The sequence below is a fragment of the Loxodonta africana genome, chromosome 12 (assembly GCF_030014295.1).
Source record: "Loxodonta africana isolate mLoxAfr1 chromosome 12, mLoxAfr1.hap2, whole genome shotgun sequence".
Lineage (NCBI taxonomy): Eukaryota > Metazoa > Chordata > Mammalia > Proboscidea > Elephantidae > Loxodonta > Loxodonta africana.
This window is the reverse complement of record NC_087353.1, coordinates 80,537,953-80,558,123: the sequence shown is the minus strand read 5'-3', so window position 1 is coordinate 80,558,123 and position 20,171 is coordinate 80,537,953. Positions and strand designations below refer to the sequence as shown.

Below are 20,171 nucleotides of genomic sequence, written 5' to 3'. Positions count from 1 at the left end.
TGTCCCTGGCTTTCATTTCATGTTGTGTGTTAGCTTCAGGATAGAGAATTTGGTAGAAATTTGCTAAAAAAGGAAATAATTCACTGAATTTTTTTAAGGGTTGCCATAAAATGTTGTACATATGTGTGTGTATTTTCTTTGGCTTTCATGAATCGGAATCGACTGGACGGCAGTGGGCTTGGGTTTTTTTTTTTGTTTTGTTTTCAGATGAATTGAGTTGGGAACTACTTTTTAGCATGCTTAATGTTCACAGAGTTAGTTGTTGGGTGGAATACCCCGGAGAAAACCAACCAATGGCGACCCCTGTGGGTGGGCGGCCTCTTTCTTTGAAAAGGAGGGTTGCTGCACAGCCACTCAGCTCCAAAGAAGGGGGTGTGGCTTTGTGAAAGGAGATGTCTACCCCACACTTGCTGGTGCAATCTAGGCTTTGAAGGGGATCCTCAAAAACCCACCCACAGACTAGAATTTGTGGCTTCCTCAGCTAAGTAAGTTTATAGCATTTATAGAGTCAACAAACTGTAAGAAACCAAACCCAAAGCTTAAAGTAAGATCCATAAGGGCAGCTTAAAAAAACAAAATAAAAACTCACTTGATTCTTCTAGTTAGTCCGGCATTTCTTTGGGGGACCACTGACCTCAGTTTACTAACTACAGTTTGGCATAAGTTTTACTAGGGACCATCAGAGTGTGGGCTAATAAAAAGATCTTCTCATATCTGTATGTTGCTCTGACCTCTTTTGGGTCCTTCTCAGTCTATCATCTCTTCCCATCCTCTCCACACACAGCTGTGAGGCAGGTAGACCTGGAGACCTCACCCCCCATTATCTGATATAGGAGAAAAGTGAGGCACAGGAAGGTGAAGTGACTTCATGTAGTCTCGCACAAAGAGGAATGGATTTTTACCTGACCATGTTGCTGCTAGTTAGGCGCTGTCTCATCCCGTGACTGGGGAGACAGCCTCACAGTTGTTTTGCTACAAGGTGAACAAGAAAAAGGCATTCTCAAAGAAGTTCCTGGGTCTCACTGGCACCAGGCATGCTGTCTGGCTGAAGGCAGAGGTGTGTCAGATTATAAAGAAGGGAGGGTCAGTGAGGACTGACTGGCTTGCTAGAGTTTGGCCAACTGCTACCCATCCCTTAATGAGCACTGACTAGGGATTTCTCATTGCTGGGCTCATTTTGCATTTTATAAAATCTTTTACAGGAGTTGCTTCTTTTTTGCTGCTCCCAGACAGATAGGTAGAATGTCCCCATTGAATTTCCTACCAACTCTTGCAAGTGTATGTGTGTGGGGCGGGGGGGGCGGGGGGGAGGTGGAGTGGGGAGTAAGTGATGTCAGAAACACACTTAGGTAAATAAATGTGGCCAGGAGGGAGAGTGCTAAAAGATACTGTTGGAGTTGTTTTCCATCCTGGGTCCAATTCAGTCTTTTCTGGATAGCGGGCCCTCTCCCATTCTTCTTTGCCTTGTCCTGCCTGCTGTCACCCAGTTCTGTGCTGTGGGAGGCTCCACACCCCAGGCACTGAGTGTGTTACTTCCCTTGTTGGGATAAAAATTTCATTGCCATGGCTTCACTTAATGTTGTCTGTGCAGCCCTCTCCTGATGCCCACACAACTCCTAAGTTAACATCTCTTTGTCTACATTGCACTTATTGCTATCGGAAATTTTCTTGTTTATCTGCTTATTTATCCTTTCCCTCCAGGAGGGGAGGCTCCTTGTCTGTTTCTTCACTATTGTATTTCCAGTGACAAGAATAGGGCTTGGCACACAGGAGGCTGTTGATAATTGTTTGCTGAGTGAATGAGTCAATGAAGGAAGACTTGACTAAGGAGGAGTTTCTTTGCTTTTTCCAACTTATAGTTACCCTCAAGCCAGGGCTCTCACTCTATAGCAAAACAATGGGACTTCCCTGATCTCTTGCTGTTTTCCTCATTAATAGTTTGCTGTCTAAAACAAAATGCATGCAAGAAAAAACAAACAAACAAAAAAAATGGGACTTGTTGATCCCAAGAGTCCTACATATGAGCCATTGTCCATTTTGGCCCTCAACATGACCTGAGCTGTGTTAGTTCACCATTAGTTCCCTTCAAGGTCTGAGAGCTCTGGGTTGTGTGTGGGTCTTGGGTATATCCAGGGCTAGAAGGCCTCTCCTTGTATTATCAACCCTTTCAGGCCTTCCCTGCCTGTGGACACCTAACCAAGATTCCCTTCCCACCAATCCCAACTTTGAAAGTCCTTCCCTATTTGTTGCACTGGTTATGACTCATGCTTCAAACAGCCACATGGTCCAAGCAGGACTTGCCTTTATGGGCATTGTCCTGTGGGCAGTTCCCCACAGAAAATACTCCTGAACTTCCTTCTAGAAGTTGGGAGAGAATGGCCCTCTGCTGAGACAGTTCCTGAGTTGACAGCATCTGAATTCAGATAAGAAGAGCTTTGCTCATCCAAGGAGGGTTATTAAACTGACTGGTCTCCTATTAATACCCTAACAAGGTCATCGTGATTGTAACCCTATTCTTTCTTAAGAACAGGTAAAGGTCAGTGAGAATTCTAAGAAATTAGAAGTGTGATTCTGGAATACTGGTAGACAACTAGCCATAGCTAACCTGGATGGTGTTTAGGGTTTTTTTTTTGGGGGGGGGGATGGAATTTTCTTATTGTTTCTCTTTTATTCTCCCCTAATTTATGTCCTTTGGAAAATCTCAGCCTGTCTTAGCTGGACTAGAAGACCTAGGCTGTGTCAAGTGGGAGGCAGTGTGTTGGAAGGGGAGTGGTGTTTCCTTCCACCAAGGCTAAGGTCTTCCGGGATCTGAGTTAAATGCCCCAAGAGATGAGACTCAGGGCTCAGAATCAAGATATAAGCCCAGCTCCCCTCTCCATATAAAGAGACAATATGGATATCTGTCTCTGCTGGGATCCTGGAAATGAAAATGTGGTCTGTTCAAGCATAGAGGCTTGTGACTTTGGCCTTCTAGAAAGAAATCTTCCCAGCAACTACCCTGCCTCTCTTCTTCCCCACTCATCACAACCACATGATTTTCCCAGGAATCTTGGTCAAAGGGTGCAGCTCCACCTCCTCCTTCAGCCTCAAACTGTGTTCTGTGGTGACAAAGAAGAGCCCCAAAGGTGTTTGATAGTGTTTTCTTCTTAGTAAAAAGCTTCCTTGACCAACCTAGAGACTTGACATCTCTGGATCACACTGTGCTTTTAATTACCTGTTTAATGACTGCCCTCCCACCAGATGGTATGCTCCAGTGGGACAGAGATTACATCCTTATTGTACCCCGCTGTGTCCCTGGCACTCAGCACAGAGCCCAGCACACAGCTGGTGCTCAATAAATGCTGGCTGAATGAATGAATAGAGGGTGGAACAAATGGATGAATGTAAAAATAAATTCTTTTTCCTTCTGGATAAATTCTCAAAGTATTCCCAAGAGATTATATGTGGTCAAAGCTCTTTTCTTGGTTTCGTCTGCTTTTGGCATGTTGATAAGAAAGGAAAATGCAGGAATTCTGACTAATGATCTCTTACTTCCAGAGAAGGCTTCCCTGACCAGTCCTCCACAAGGTGTGTATTTGGGGGACAGAGTCTTTTGTCTGAGTACCTAATTCTCCAAACTATTGAAAAATTTCTGCAAACTTTTGAAAAATAATGGCAATAATTTGGAAAATGTACAGTGCAGTGTATATATGTGTGTATATATATATACAGTATATTCTATTTATCATCTATCTATCTATTTATCTGTCTATCTATCCTATGTTGCTCTCTAAAGTTGTTTCAGATCATTTTTCAATGGCCCAATGTTTCTCCACAGTTTTTGTTTTCCTGAGAGGATGTCCAAGGAAAGTCCTGGTCACCCAAAAGCCAGATGAAGGACCTCAAAGAGCTTGCTTATTGGTGGGCATGGCTCAGAGATAAATGTGACCAGGGCTCCTATTGTATTGCTATAGAGCAAAAGACCCCATGGTGAGGGCCAGGAAACTGGGTTTGCATTCCACCTGGGTAACCTTGGGCAAGTCACTTCCTCTTCCAGATGCCAATATCCCCAACAATAAAATGAGGGGGTTTTGCCCTGATTTCCCTCTTTCTCTATCCTTGTAGGCTTGTCAGCTAGGACTTCAAACTTGTTTCACCTTAGCTCCAGGTAGCAGCCACAATGGCAGCGGCGGGGTGATCCCAAAAGCTGGAGCAAGGAGAAGAGAGCAAGAAGGCATGAACTGCAAGGGCCTGGCCTAAGTGGAGTTCCCCATGGTTTTCTTATAAATGAGAAGGCTTACTCAAGGATATTTGTCAAATTTTTAAAGTTCCTCGATGATCTCTCCGAAACTCCAGAACTTCTGGAAATCCCTTGAATTGTGGTAAGAATTCTCTTTAGGGCTGCTGAGAATAGCAGGAAGCCACAGACAAGGAAGAGGAGTCATCTGCTGTCCTTATCTGCTCAACAAAAATTAAATTTCCTCCACCCAAGGGACTTCCCTGGGCTCTAGGGGCTCTCAAAGCCGCTTGTTAGACTATTTAGTCCAACTTGGGAGGAGTGACAATTTTGATAAGAATCAGCCCCAGCCATGCTCTTAGTTGGCCCCTAAACTTCAGTCTAGAGGAAACGGGGACTTTGGGCTCTGACATTGCAGGAGGCCCTGGCCAGGTTGTCCCACCGTACTGTAGACCATCAGGAACCCATGAGAAGCCTACAGCCGCTGCCTCTCTGACTGGCTGAACAACAGGGCTGGCATTAAGCTCTGGATTTTGTTTCTTTCTGTCCTGAAGCCCCAGGAGCCCTGCTCTGTAGTGTGACTCCACATTTTTCAAAGAGAGCAGTGTTCCTTGAAATAGCATTTCTTCTTTTCTTTTTTTTTTATTGTCTCTCGATGCTAGAAGAAAAATGGCATGTAACAGATATTCAGATACAAATGGACATTCCACAAACATCTTGCAAAACAACAACAAAGTGAAGAGTACAACTGTCTTTGTTTCAAGAAATGGTGTCTCTCCGAGCACTTAATTGGCTTTCCAAAGACAGCCACAAACCTAGACAAATCCCATGCCCACAGGCACGGGTCTACTGGGCTCCAGAGCTGCCTTCTTGGTTGAATCAAAGCAGGTCATTGTGGTTAATAACATTTTGGACACACATTTTAAAGCATGTGTAACAAACTGAGTAACCTTTTTTTTTTTTCTGGTATTTGAACAACAGAAATAAAACCCTGAAGCAATAAAGTTTGAAATGAATGTAAAATCGTGGCCCTTGGGGACCTTTCTAGAGTGACCATGCACTTTCAAGAAGTGGTGCCAAATGCCCTTTTCAAGTAGTTTGGGGATGCGAGCGATCAGGGACATAGGGTATCAGAAATTATGGCGCTGAGGTAGCACCCACGCTGGTTGCCCTTTGGCCCCTTGCAGTGCTTTTAGAAAGAAACCGTTTAAAAGCACAGGCTTGGAATTTTACAAGGACTTAGATAATCTTCTTAACTTTGGGTTAAAAAAGTAACAAATACAATTTTTTTTTAGCATTTTTTTTTCAAAGTCATGGAGCCTTCAAAACATGCAGAACAGAGGGGTTCCCTCAAGGCCAAAGCAACCATGCACTTGGGTACAAGCAAAACTCCAAGTCCAGAAGTAGACGAATCCTGCTAGCCTCCAATTACCCACCCGTTTTGTAGCAAGAATCTAGAGTGGAGAGGGTTGGGGTTGGAGAATGTGTGAAAATGGTGATGCCAAAAAGAGGGACAGAAAGCAGGCATTTCCTCTCCCTACAGGATCTCGTTAACAGGCATGCTGGAGAAATAAATTGTTAGAGGACTTGTTAATGGCTTAATTATGCACCGGCATTTTCTTTGAGCCATCTGCATAATTTGATCTCAGGAGAGATGCTCCAAACTACCTGAGGACATTTGGGCTCTTCAACATGGTCACTCCAGTCTCATTGGCAAATAAAACATGAATGCAACCTTGCAATAAAAAGAATGTCATCACAACAGCTGTTGACTTTGAATGACAGAAATGAAGGACAGAGATCTACACATCTACTTAGCTCTTGACTTCAGGTTTTAAAAATTCAGAGTTAACAAAGGAAAATCCTTCGAATTCTGATTGGTCAATATTCCTGATGACTTCCTGGTCAGGAGGTGTTAGGACTGGTGGATGGCGGGTGAAAAACCGGTCGAAGTTTTCAGCATTTCGCCCACACTATGAAAGGGGAAGAAAAGAACTTGTGGTGGGTGGAGAAAGAAAAAAAAAAAAATAGCAAAAGGCAAAACAAAACAGAACCAAGCAAAACTGGATATGATTTTCTTCAATCCCATCCTTTCACTACCTCTGAGAGGTTTTTCAATGATCAGAAATGAGAGCAACATAAAATGCAAAATCCTTATGAACTTTGGGACACGACCTTGGGCTCCTGACCTTCAGCTGCTGTAGCTTATTAACTGCCCAGGCATCCCTCTGGGCAGTTAGGAACTGTATGGCAAAGGCATGAGATGGTGAGGTTAGTGGCATGTGGCGTGTTCCCCCACCCTACCCCCAGGAGTCAGCCCAGCTCGTCTGTTGAGAGAGATGGGGTTAAGACACCGGAGATGTTTCCTGTAATACAAGATGCAAATTAATGACCCATTTATACATCACCTGGGGCATTTCAATATTTAGCAACAGGTCCCTCACAGTGCTTTCTTCTGGTTCTCAGTCAGGAACTGATGCTTTCCAGCTCAACAGAGTACAGCAGTTTACAAACTCCCGTCAGTGGAGAAAGATCCCAACCACAAGACCTGGGTTTGATGCCTGCACTGCCTGGGTAAACTACACAGCCCTGGTGAGCTCGTAAGTCAGTCACCCTCAGTTACAAGGTGCCAGGAAGTGAACTTAGCTGGCCATTCTCCAGTGGGGAAGGCGGGGTGGGATGAAACACAGAGCAGTGCTGGGCAAGGCAATCTGGCCCCAGAGAGAAAATCATCACCATTTTGCACCCATCCTGCTGGTCCTTCTATATGGAAAGGTCTTGCTCTAAGGCAGAATCATAACACGTGTGTGTGTGTGTGTGTGTGAGTGTGCATGCATGTCTGAGTGCACACACACATGCACACACTAGTGCCCTCCTGAAGAGAGCAGACAAACCACTAAACCTGGGGTTCCTTGCTCTTTGCTCTAAGTGCAAGGCCCATTTGGACAAGAGCTCCAAGTGTTTCAAACACAATGTCTATAAGAGGTAGCCACAACCTAATAATACAGTAGAAGTGACAATAATGATATTAGCTAACATTGATTCAACATTTGCCATATCCCAGGCACCCGGACACCTTAGACAGCTCTTACTTGCACTATCTTACTTAATTCTCCCAATGATGCTAGGAGATGGGCATTATTATCATCCCCATCTTATAGATGAGGAAACTGAGGGCAGGGAGATTATGTAATTTACTCAAGGTCACCGCTAAGGAATAGCAGAGCTGCAACATGAACCAAGTCCATCTGACGTCTCCTGGCTCCACTTTACAAGTACAGTTGATAGCTTGGAGGCTGGTGGAATAATGGAGTGGGACAGGGTGGGAAGTGTGGGAGAAGTCAAGGATGGTGAGATCTCTAGTTTGAATGGTGGAGAATATGGTTATATCCATCACCAAGACAGAGAATATAGGAGAATTAGGGAAAGACGGCTGTTTCCATTTTGGACACCATGCCTTTGAGGGACCTGTGAGATTCCAGATGACAAGAGGGAGTTAGAAGGACAAGTTCAGGAGCTCAGGAAAGGTCTCGAAAACTTGAGGGACAAAATATGGGGATGGAGGGGAGATAACAGTAATAATAGGACAGAATATGGAGGGGATGACAGTAATAAAGGTAATAACAAAAATTACAGGACACTTTCTATGCAACACATATTTGTTAAGTGTTTTACATACATTGCCTCTTTAATTCATGTAACAACCCTGTGAAGTAGGCGTTAATCCCATTTGCCAATGAGAAAATTGCCCGAAGGCTGTCAGAGAGAGGTAGAAGAGCCAGGAGAGAGCAGCATCAGACAAACTAAGGAATGAGAAGAACCCAAGGAAAAGGGCATTGTTAAAGCTCAAATACCTCCAAGAGGTCAAGTAGGAGAATCACTGAGAATGGGCCAGCGCATTTGGCAATCGAGAGGACGCTGATGGGAAAATGCAGGGCTGTTGTTGAACTTGAGTAGCTGGAAGAGTAAAGGTTAGGTGAGAATGTGAAGGAATATTTATTAAAAAAAAAAAAAAAAAAAAACCAGTGCCGTCTTGTCGATTCTGACTCATAGCAACCCTAGAGGACAGAATAGAACTGCCCCATAGGGTTTCCAAGAAGCAGCTGATGGATTCGAACTGCTGACCTTTTGGTTAGCGGCCATAGCTCTTAACTACTGCGCCACCAGGGCTCCAGAAGGAGCGTAAGTGCATCTTCAAAGCCTTACAGTGAAAGGAAGCTGAGGTATTTGCTGTATGTGAGGACACTTGGCTATCAAAGAGCCCCCACCTCCTGATCCCTTCCCATTTGGACAGAAGTAAGTCCTTGCCTCTGTAGCCAGCAGGCCTGGATTCTAATCCTAGCATCACTATCCACTAACTATGCAACTCCAGGCAAGCTCCTTAAAGTCTGTTTCCTCATTTGTGAAATGGGGATAATTCTGATTCCTATCATGGGGAGGGCGTGTGTGTGTGTGATGGGGGTAAAATGAGACAATACATGTGCCTGGCACAGTGCCTGACTCGGAGTAAGTGCTCAACCCATCATAACTCTAAGTATTATTTTGTTCTCTTTTCCCATTACAAATCCCTACAGATGACATATGCTTCCTACAATGGAGAATTTTCATGGTGTTTAAGTTTTAAATACTGTGGAAGCAGCCTTGCATTTTTAAAGGACTCATGTCAGACTTAAAGAAACCTATTTGGTATTCCAGGCCAAACTAAGCCAGCTGTTTTGATATCTTAGCTTCAGGACTCAGAAAATGAGTACTGACTCCCAACCCTACTATCAAGACTTGTGGTTGGCTTTTCTGCCAGTGAGGTAAAAACTCCCGTAAAAGGATGGGCCCCCAGAGTCAACAGTGTGGTTAGGATTTATTGTCCAGAGTCATTCATTCATTCATTTACGCATCTGCTCATCCAACAAATATTTATTGAGCACCTGCAGTGTTCTGGGTACTGTTTGAGGTGCTGGGTTTACAGTTGTACATGATGCAAAACCCATGCCCTCATGGAGTTTACCTTCTACTGGGGAAGAAAGGCAATGAACAGACACACATTAATATAACTACAAATGTAAATATGTATTTTACCCTGGGCAGAGATAAGTGGTATTAAGAAAAATAAAGCCAGGTCAGGGGATCAGCCCATAAAGTGGTTAGCTCCGAGGAAATCATCTTGGAGTAAGACCTCAGCAAAGGAGGCCATTTAGAGATTTCTGGAGGAAAAATATTCTAGGCAGAGGGAACAGCAAGTGAAAGGGCCCTAAGACAGGTGTTCACTTGGCGTAGACGCAGAAGAGCAATGAGGCCAGTGTGGCCAGAGCAGAGTGACCAAGGTGCGGAGAAATGGAAGGCATCAAAGAGGTGGCCAGGAGCCAGATCACAGAGGTCCTGAAAGGCCACGTGAGGACCATGGATTTTAATCCAGCTTGATGGGAAGCCACTGGAGAATTCTGAGCAGTGAATAATAGAATTTGACTTATATTTAAACAGGAGCCCTGGTGGCACAGTGGTTAAGAGCTTGGTTGCAAACCAAAAGGTTGGTAGTTCAAATCCACCAGCTGCTCCTTGGAAAACCTATGGGACAGTTCTACTCTGCCCTATAGGGTTGCTGTAAGTTGGAATCTACTCGATGGCAATGGATTTGGTTTTATGTTTAAAAAGGGTCCCTGAGTGAGGCGAATGGTTTGCATTGGTCTACTAACCTAAAGGTTGGTGGTACGAATTTACCTAGTGGTGCTGAAAAGAAAGTCCCGGTGATCTGCTTCCGTAAAAAGATTACAGCCAAGAAAATCCTACAGAGCGGTTCTACTCTGTAACACACGGGGTCGCTTTGAGTCCCTCTGAGTGCACGGCAATGAGTTTCGTTTTTTTTGTTTAAAAAGGAACATTGGTACTGTGCCCAGAACAGACTGAGTAGGGGACAGGGGATAACGGAAAGAGTGAGACCAGTTAAGAGGCTACTGCAATAATCCAGGCAAGAGACAATGGTGGCTTGGAGGAAGGTGATAGTGGGGGGATGGTGAGATGCATTAGGATTTGGGGTAAACTTTGAACTTGGAGTTGTCAAGATCTGTTGATAGATGGGATGTGGGGTTTGGGAGGAAGAAAGGAGTTGGAGGTGACCCCGAGACTCTTGGCCTGATCTAAGTGGTGAGTGGGGATGCCATTTACTGAGATAGAGAACACTGGGGGCTGATCAACATTTGAGGGAGGATCAAGCCTTGGTTTCCTTTCTGGCGAGTTTGAGATCCCAGTAGAGAGCTCAAGTTCGCAGATGGCCCTCTGCCGTGGTGTGGGGGGTGCACGGGAAAAGGGGGGCTGGCTGGTTGGTGCAATCATCAGAGGACAGATGAAGCTGGCCGGGACTGGGGTGGGGAAAGGGGTGGAGAAGAAGGGATGGTGTTGAGATCAAATTAAGAGATGCCAGTGGCAGGCAGCGGTCATTGGCACAAGATGGTATGTTATAAGGCTGACCTGTGGGTGTGTTTCTTTGGCCGGGGTGTTGGGACCCAGACCAGCTAGCGTAGGAAGCAGATTAGCTGAGACAGTCTTCAGGGACCATTTTTCTTTAAAAACTATCATTTCGCATCCACACCAGAAGGCGCTCGCTCTGCCTGGGTCTCCCCTGAGGCACGGATGGGAGACAGAGAAACAGCTTCTGGCAGCTCAGCAGCCTCCCTCCTCCCTGCCCACCCCGCCACTGCCTCAGAAAATAATGAAATCTTTAAGTGAGATAGCAGAGAGGAGATGCAAGAACAGGGGTTAACCAAGGGGGCAGGATACAGTGGGAGCGTGATTTCCCTGCTAATAAGCAGCTTACGGGGCTGGCAGATCACAGCCTCCCTGTTAAGTGTTTCCGTGTTTCTCAAATGGAGCTGTCACTGCCCATTAGCTTCAGGCAGGCTCCCTAAATGGAGACATCAGCCCTGGGGAGGCCCAGCGCCGGTCGGCTCTGCACCTGCTATGTCCTTGGAGAACTGGGGAGCTGGAGGCTGGGATCGCATTACAAACACAGCGTGGACCACGCCTGCTTCTCTGGCGGGCTTGGGTGGACACTGCAGCCTCGCTCAGCTACTAGAGGAAATTTCAACCCTCTCGTCATTTTTGTCATTGGGATGGAAACCCTGGTAGCATAGTGGTTAAGCGCTACGGCTGCTAACCAAAAGGTCAGCAGTTTGAATCCACCAGGCACTCCTTGGGAACTCTATGGAGCAGTTCTTCTCTGTCCTATAGGGTTGCTATGAGTCAGAATTGACTCGACGGCAACGGGTTTGGTTTTTTTTTGCAGGGGGTCATCGGGATACACCAACGGGGCTCTTGGATCAGGGATGGTGGCCAGAAACCAATGAAGTCATTTAAAGCAAATGGCATCTCTGCCAGGGTTGGAGAGAAGAGTAAGAATTTTGCCTTGCTGTTGAATTGTGCCCCAAATTTAAGAATCTAGACAGTTTGAAAAGCTTATTCGTGAGCTGATACATGTGAACTCTTTTTTCCTCTTCTTCATTCTAATTTCTGTTGCCTTGTGTTCATAACAGCTCCAAGTCTAACTGTTGAATGGAGGGTGGGTTAGGCCAGCTATGTGGAGTTAGCTGCAACAGCCGGAGGGGTCTATGAAAAATGCAAACCTGAGCATGGCACCCCTTTGCTCTTATTGCACTGACTCTTCATTGCCCAAAGTCTACCTGCTTAGCATGGCTCCCTGGGCTGCCTTGGACTTGGCCCTGGTCACCTGGTCAATAACCATCTCATCGCCCACACCCACACCCTGACTCCCCCACCTCCAACACCCCCTCCACTGCACTGAAATACTTCCGGTTCCTAGCACACTCACAGGCTCCCTCACCTCCGGGCCTTTGCGCGGGCTGTTTCCTCCATCAGTCACTCCTGCCTCCCACCTTCTCCCCTTCACCTAGCTTTCCTACACGTATCCTGTCTCCAGACAGATGTCATTTCTGCCAGGAGGCCTTTCCTGACCCTCCTCTATACTCCTGGGTTTATTCTATCAAGATATACAACGTTCACCAAAGAATTCTTAGCGAGAAGACAAATGTAGGATCAACTATCAGCTAATAGGAAAAAAGAGTTAAATAAATAACGATACATCTATTTGATATATTACCATGCACAGCCCTTTTTAAAATTAAAAGAAGATGCAGAAGAATATTAAATGATACAGTAATATATAATTACTAACAATGTGTACAATGTGTTCCCATTCTGTAACTTATATACAAAAATTTATAGTCAAAATACGCATACATATGCATATGTATGCTTACCAAGACTGGAAGAGTTACAGAGCGTTTTAATTTTCTCTTTTATCCTTTACGCTTGATAATATTTTTGAAAATTTAAATAACAATCGGGTATTTTTTTTTTTGTAATAATAAAAAAAAAACTGTAAAAGCTATTTCAAATGACAGCGCTATTGTCATGGAAGAAAGAGGAAAAAATAGAAGTAAAGAGAATGGGGCTGTTTAACCAAAGTATGAAGACCTGCCTGATGCTGTTTAACATGCTTCACCGTAGTCAAAAACTCTAAGACAAATGTCCCCCAAATGACCGTCCTCATGTGTACCTTGGTGCTAAGAGGATGATGTTATTGTTGTTGTCGGTTGCTGCTGAACTGCCTCTGACTCACGGAGACCCCACGCACAACAGAGTGAAATGCTCTCTGACCCTACACCATCTTCACTATCGTTGGTATGCTCAAGTCCATTGTTTGGGTCACGGTGTGTTTTGAGTGCCTTCCAACCTAGGGGTCTCATCTTCCAGCACTATATCAGGCAGTGTTCTGTTGTGATCAATAGGATTTTCATCGGCTAATTTTCTGAAGTAGATTGCCAGGCCTTTCTTCCTAGTCTGTCTTAATCTGGAAGCTCTGTTGAAACCTGTCTACCATGGGTGACCCTGATGGTATTTGAAATACCAGTGGTGTGGCGTCCAACATCATAGCAACATGCAAGCCACCACAGTATGACAGACAGACAGATGGGTGGTGGAGGGGATGATAAGAAAAGCTAATGTTTAGATAAGTGCAGCCTCTGCCCAGGAGTGTGCTGGGCATGGGAAATACGATGACATAGAGAGAGGATCCTTGTCCTTGTCCTTTTGGACGTTATAGCCAAGCAGAGGAGACAGGAGAGCACATTGCTACACAGTTTGACACGCGTGATTGTTGCGCACAGAGGGGAGAGAGCTAAGCAGGGCCTTGGAGACTTTTTGGAGCATGTGCTGTCTAAGCGGAGTGCAGCCTGAAGGAAAGACATTGCTTCTTTGGGGCAGAAAGAAAAAATCTCAGGGAAGGAATGGAAGCAAAAAGAGGGCAGAGGTAGGGTGAGATGCTGGAGGAGAGGACAAATGCCTATCCCATGTGCCCACTGTTTAACCGAATTTGATATATGTGATCAAGTGGTGCGGGCCACTGCCCATCTCTTAGTTTGTCCTACTGGGGTGGCCTGCATATTACTAGGATGCTGGAAGCTATACCCCTGGCATTTCAAACACCAACAGGTTTCAGCAGAGCTTCCAGACTAAGACAGCCTAGGAAGAAAGGCCTGGTGAACTACTTCTGAAAACTAGCCAGTGAAAACCCTATGGATCACAACAGCCTATTGTCCTATATAGTGCTGGAAGAAAGTCCCCTAGGTTGGAAGACGACCAAAATTTACAGCAGCTGCCAATAATGGATTTGAGCATACCAACAATTATGAAGATGGTGTAGGACTGGGCAATGTTTCGTTCTGTTGTACACGGAGTCACTTTGAGTCGGAGCCAACTTGATGGGAACTAACAACAATGACACAGGGAGCTGCCTGCCCAACCTCTGTCAAGACACCCGGACATCTTCAGGATAACAAGGCTAGAAAAGGTTACAATGAAAAGACACCTAAGCCGTACAGCCTGGGTCAAAAGGCAAAAGACTTTTTTTTTTTTAATGTTTAAATTCAATGAAATTCAGGATTGTTTTTATGCCTAACGGTCGCCAAAGCAGGATGAGAATCAGTGAGAATCAGCCAGCTAAGCACAAAGGTGCCCTCACACATGATCGTCCTTGAAAGTAGTTGGTGGACACCGGCTTTTCTGGCTGAGCAGAGTCAGACAATACCCAGCGTATTCTGGCCTGGTAGCAGAGGAAAGAAAAGATTAAAGTCTTCTTTTCTGCTAATAATGAAAGCCCCTTACAATCAGGAATATTAAAGGAACTCTGCAAGAAAGGGAGGGGCTCTTTTGTACTTGACAGCAAGTTTCTTTCAGAATTTTTATTTAAAAATAAAATGCGATGTTTTGCATTCCTCCAGATCTCAGCTGAAATGTCACCGCCTCAGAGAAGCTGTTCTGGGTCACACCCAAATAAAGTAGATCCCTCACTCTGCCCGCCTGTTATTCTCTATCACAGCATTCTGTTCATTTCTTTGTTGTTGTTGTTAGGCGCCATCAAGTCAGTTCCGACTCATAGAGACCCTATGTACAACAGAATAAAACATTCCAGTCCTGTGCCATCCTCACACAATCGTTGCTATGTTTGAGCCCATTGTTGCAGCCACTGTGTCAATCCATCTCACTGTGGGTCGTCTTCTTTTTCACTGACCTTCTTCTTTACCAAGCATGATATCCTTGTCCAGGGACTGGTCCCTCCTGATGACATGTCCAAAGTATGCGAGACAAAGTCTCTCACCATCCTCGCTTCTAAGGAGCACTCTGGTTGTACTTCTTCCAAGACAGATTTGTTCATTCTTCTGGCAGTCCATGGTATATTCAATATTCCTCACCAACACCGTAATTCAAAAAGGCATCAATTCTTTTTTGGTTTTCCTTATTCATTGTGCGGCTTTTGCATGAAAACGAAGCGGCTGAAAATACCATGGCTTGGGTGAGGCACACCTTCATCTTCAAGGTGGCATCTTTGATTTTTAACACTTTAAAGCGGTCTTTTGCAATGGAGTCCTGGTTGCACAGTGGTTAAGAGATACAGCTGCTAACCAAAAAGGTCAGGAACTTGAATCCACCAGCTGCTCCTTGGAAACCCTATGGGGCAGCTCCACTCTGTCCTATAGATCACTATGAGTCAGAATTGACTCGACGGCAATGGGTTTTAGAGCAGATTTGCCAAATGCAATATGTCGTTTGATTTCTTGACTGCTGCTTTCATGGGCATTGATTGTGGATCCAAGAAAAAGGAAATTCTTGACAACTTCAATCTTTTCCCCGTTATCATGATGTTGCTTATTGGTCCAGTTGTGAGGATTTTTGTTTTCTTTATGTCGAGGTTTAATCCATACCAATGGCTGTAGTCTTTGATCTTCATCAGTGTTTCAAGTCCTCTTCATTTTCAGCAAGTAAAATTGTGTTACCTGCATATGGCAGGTTGTTAATGTCTTCTATCAATCCTGATGTCAGGTTCCTCTTCATATAGTCCAGCTTTTCAGATTATTTGCTCAGCATACAGATGAATAAGTATGGTGAAAGGATACAGCCATGATGTACACCCTTCCTGATTTTAAACCACACAGTGTCCCCTTGCTCTGTTCGAATGGCTGCCCAATCTATACTTGTACATTTCTTTGCTTATCTGTTTACTGTCCATATTCCTAACTAAACTCTAAGCTCCATGAAAACTGAAACCACACCTGTTTTGCTCACAACTACATTTCCAGGACTCAGTGCAAGGCTTGGCATACAGTAGGCACTCAATATAGTTGAATGGATGAATCACAGCACACATTAAGTGCTTTCTGCTGCTGTTGTTGTTGTTAGGTGCTGTTGAGTTGGTTCCAACTCATAGCTACCCTGTGCACAACAGATCAAAACACTCCCAGTCCTGCGCCATCCTTACAATCGTTGTTATGCTGAGCTCATTGTTGCAGCGACTGTGTCAATCCACCTTGTTGAGGGTCTTCCTCTTTTCCGCTGACCCTGTACCTTGCCAAGCATGATGTCCTTCTCCAGGGACTGATCCCTCCTGACAACATATCCAAAGTATGTAAGACACAGTCTCGCCATACTTGCTTCCAAGGAAGCACTCTGGTTGTACTTCTTCCAAGACAGGTTTGTTCGTTCTTTTGGCAGTCCATGGTATATTCAATATTCCTCGCTGACACCACAATTCAAAGGCGTCAATTCTTCTTCGGTCCTCCTTATTCACTGTCCAGCTTTTGCATGCATATGATGCGACTGAAAATACCATGGCTTGCTTGGGTCAGGCACACCTTAGTCTTCAAGGTGACATCTTTGCTTTTCAACACTTTAAAGAGGTCCTTTGCAGCAGATTCACCCAATGCAATGCGTTGTTTGATTTCTTGACTGCTGCTTCCATGGCTCTTGATTGTGGATCCAAGTAAAACGAAATCCTTGCCAACTTCAGTCTTTTCTCCGTTTATCATGATGTTGCTCATTGGTCCAGTTGTGAGGATTTTTGTGTTCTTTATGTTGAGGTGTAATCCATACTGAAGGCTGTGGTCTTTGATTTTCATCAGTAAGTGCTTCAAGTCCTCTTCATTTTCTGCAAGCAAGGTTGTGTCATCTGCATACCACAGGTTGTTAATAAGTCTTCCTCCAATCCTGATGCCCCATTCTTCTTCATATAGTCCAGCTTCTAGGATTATTTGCTCGGCATACAGATTGAATAGGTATAGTGAAAGGATACAACCCTGATGCACACCTTTCCTGAATTTAAACCAGTCAGTATCCCCTTGTTCTATCCGAATAACTGCCTCTTGATCTATGTAAAGGTTCCTCATGAGCACAATTAAGTGCCCTGGAATTCCCATTCTTTGCAATGTTATCCATAATTTATGATCCACACAGTCAAATGCCTTTGCATAGTCAATAAAACACAGGTAAACATCCTTCTGGTATTCTCTGTTTTCAGCCAGGATCTATCTGACATCAGCAGTGATATCCCTGGTTCCATGTCCTCTTCTGAAACTGGCCTGAATTTCTGGCAGTTCCCTGTTGATATACTGCTGCAGCCGTTTTTGAATGATCTTCGCAAAATTTTGCTTGTGTGTGATATTAATGATATTGTTCTATAATTTCTGCGTTCGGTTGGATCACCTTTCTTGGGAATAGGCATAAATATGGATCTCTTCCAGTCAGTTGGCCAGGAAGCTGTCTTCCATATTTCTTGGCAAAGATGAGTGAGCACCTCCAGCACTGCCTTAAGTGCTTACTATGAGCCAACTAGAGTCCCTGGTTAAGCACTTGACTACTGCCTAAAAGGCTGGTGGTTCGTACCCACCCAGAGGCATTGCAGAAGACAAGTCTGGCAATCGGCTTCCAAAAAGTCACAGCCTTGAAAATCCTGTGGAGCAGTTCTACTCTGCATATGTGAGGTTGTCATGAGTTGGAATCAACTCAGTGAAAACTAACAACAACATAAGCCAGCTACTGTGCTGGGTGCTTTACAATGATTGTCACAGTTAATCCCCTCAACAGCTCTATGGAGTCCTTGCTGCACAAGGAGAAGTCTGAGGTTTACGGTTTTAAGTATCTGACCACACTCAAGCAGTGAGTAAATGTCAATGCCATGATCTGATCCCAGACCTAACAGAGTCAAAGATTTCTAACAGTCTTCCACAGATATTGCAGAAGCAAACAAGTTTTTTAAAAGTACCAAGAAAAATAAACAGCAAAACCATTTGTAATTCCACCACCCTGGTATCATGATGTTGACATCTGGTGTGTGTCCTTCTGAATGGCTAGATGAATAGATGAATGGGTACCTTTTATTTCTTAAACAAATGTGGAATCATTATTCTTTAGCCTGTTTAAAAAAAAATTAGATGAATACACTGCAAACATTTTTCCATGTCAACAAAGTGTCATATTTTTCTTCACCATTCATCCTAAACCCACATGGCTGGCTTCAAAGGAACTAACCCTCAAACAGTAATTATCCCTTCTATTTGCTTTTTTTTTTTTTTTTTAAAGCTTTGATTCTCACAACAAGTCTGTGAGATCAGCAGGAAAAGGATTATCTCCACCCAATAGATAATTTGGTAAGTTAACAATTTGTTCAGGGTCACGTGGAGTCCCCATGAGTCTGAATCGATTCAACAGTAGCTAACAACTAATAACAATACACACAGTGAAGTGGAAGAAAGAAGATTCAGATCCTAATCTGTTTGATTCCAAAGCCAATGGGCTTTCTACTATACCTCATTGTCTCCTCACGTATATTGGGTTGTGTGGCATGGACTTAAAAGTCAAGTTGATCAGGGTACTAATCCTGGTTCCATCAGTTTCCAGCTATGCAACCTTCTAGCAAGTTAGCTAAGTTCCCTAAGCTCTAGCTTCTTGATGTGTCAGATGGACCCACCTTGTAGTGTGTGGTATGCAGGGCTTGATAAAATATACATAAAATACTTCCCATGATGCTTCAATACATGGTAGCTGCCATTGAGTGTGAGTGATGAAGTCCTGTGCAGCCGGGGCCACATAGAACCATCCTAGTGAGCTAGCCGGATGAGGATGACTATGGTCTGGGCCAGAAAGGGGCTCTGCAGGCTGGCTACATCCCAACCTACCACCACCGCCACCATTGCCGTCAGTTGCCATTGTATCAGTTCCAACTCATGGCGTCCATATTTGTGTCAGAGTGGAACTGTGGCCCATGGGGTTTTTAATGGTTGATTTTTCAGAAGTAAATCACCAGGCCTTTCTTCTGAGGTGCTTCTAGATGGACTTGAACCTAAAACCTTTTGGTTAGCAGTCAAGCCTATTAACTGCACCACCCAGGGACACATCCCAACCTACCGCAGGGCATTTCAGTTACAGGACTTGTCACTTAAAACCAAAACAAACAACCTTCCCACCAATGCTAGAGAGATGTGTGAGGGAGTGACAAGGTTAAACCAGGTCCTGGGGCTCCCAGTTTGCAGAAGTGAGGGAAGATGTGCGCCGAGGGGCAAAAGGAACACATTTCCATCTGTGCCAAGTAGCACTCCCTTAGAACGACACTTCTAGCAGACTCACACACAACCTCTGAGTTGTTGCTTTTCATGCTCAATCTGGGGGGCACATGGTGGTTGTTTTTCAGAAACCACTCCTGTAAATAAACGAGAAATAAGCCTTTTCTTCCCTTTTTCAGGTCATGGCATGTCTCAGCCCTCCAAACTCTATTGTTAGCAGTGGTCTTCATGGAGTCGGTATTCCTGCCTGGAGTGGCCACGGGTGGAAGGAGGAAAATCAGTGAGTGTGGTATCATAAAAACGAGCGAGAAGAGAGGTTTACAAAGGAGGGAGGGACTCTGAATCCATCTTCCAGTTATACTTACACGTATAGAAAACTAGGAAGCTCTTAAAAGAATGAAGTAGATTTAGATATAACAAGATACAATAAGTGAGCAAAATAAGGTACAGAAAATGTGTCCGATGTGCTAGGATCCTTGTGTGTGATGTGTAGTATTTCTATGCTTATACAAATCCTCCTTAGGTCACACCATTAGCCTGGCCACAGTGGGTGGCTCTGGAAGGAGGACTAAGGAGGCTCGATACAGGTCAAGGATAGGGGGAGGCTTACTTTCACTGTGTAGCTTTTTGTGCTGCTTCAATTATTTTACTTTTTCAGGATTTTTTTTTTAAGAAGGGAAGATCAAATTACCAAATAATATGATCAGGTCAAGAAGGATAAGACAAGTCTATGAGAGGAGGCATTCTTGAGGTCATTGATAACCTCAATAAGAGAAATTGTGGCTGAGTGAGTTTTTTTTGTGGGGGCAGAAGACAGGTTCCACAGAGCCGAGGGCAAGAATGAATTGTAATGAAGTGGAGACAGCGAGTACTGACAGCTTCTTCAAAAATTTGTTTCTATGTGAAGTCAGATAGGGTAGTAGCCAGAGCAGGGAGCCTAGGTTGAGGGAAGGGATTTTTTTTCTTTTTTCTGTTATTGTGCTTTAAGTGAAAGTTTACAAATCAAGTCAGTCTCTCATACAAAAACTTATACACACCTTGCTATATACTCCTGCTCT

General features: G+C 44.4%; 1 protein-coding gene across 3 annotated transcripts in view; it reads right to left on the bottom strand.

Annotated features, from left to right (window-relative positions):
- The window catches only part of PRKCB (protein kinase C beta), a 390,438-nt gene that overhangs the window by 802 nt on the left and 369,465 nt on the right, over positions 1-20,171 (bottom strand). The window contains exon 17 of one of the 3 annotated variants that reach the window (XM_064295702.1): positions 152-6,189. The exons of 1 other annotated variant lie outside the window; for it this stretch is intronic. In XM_064295702.1, coding sequence (XP_064151772.1) covers positions 6,031-6,189 — 159 coding nt within the window. In that variant the 3' untranslated portion in view covers positions 152-6,030. Of the gene's footprint in view, positions 1-151; positions 6,190-8,065; positions 8,174-20,171 lie in introns of those variants that run through there. One more of the 3 variants, XM_064295703.1, reaches the window with a different exon arrangement.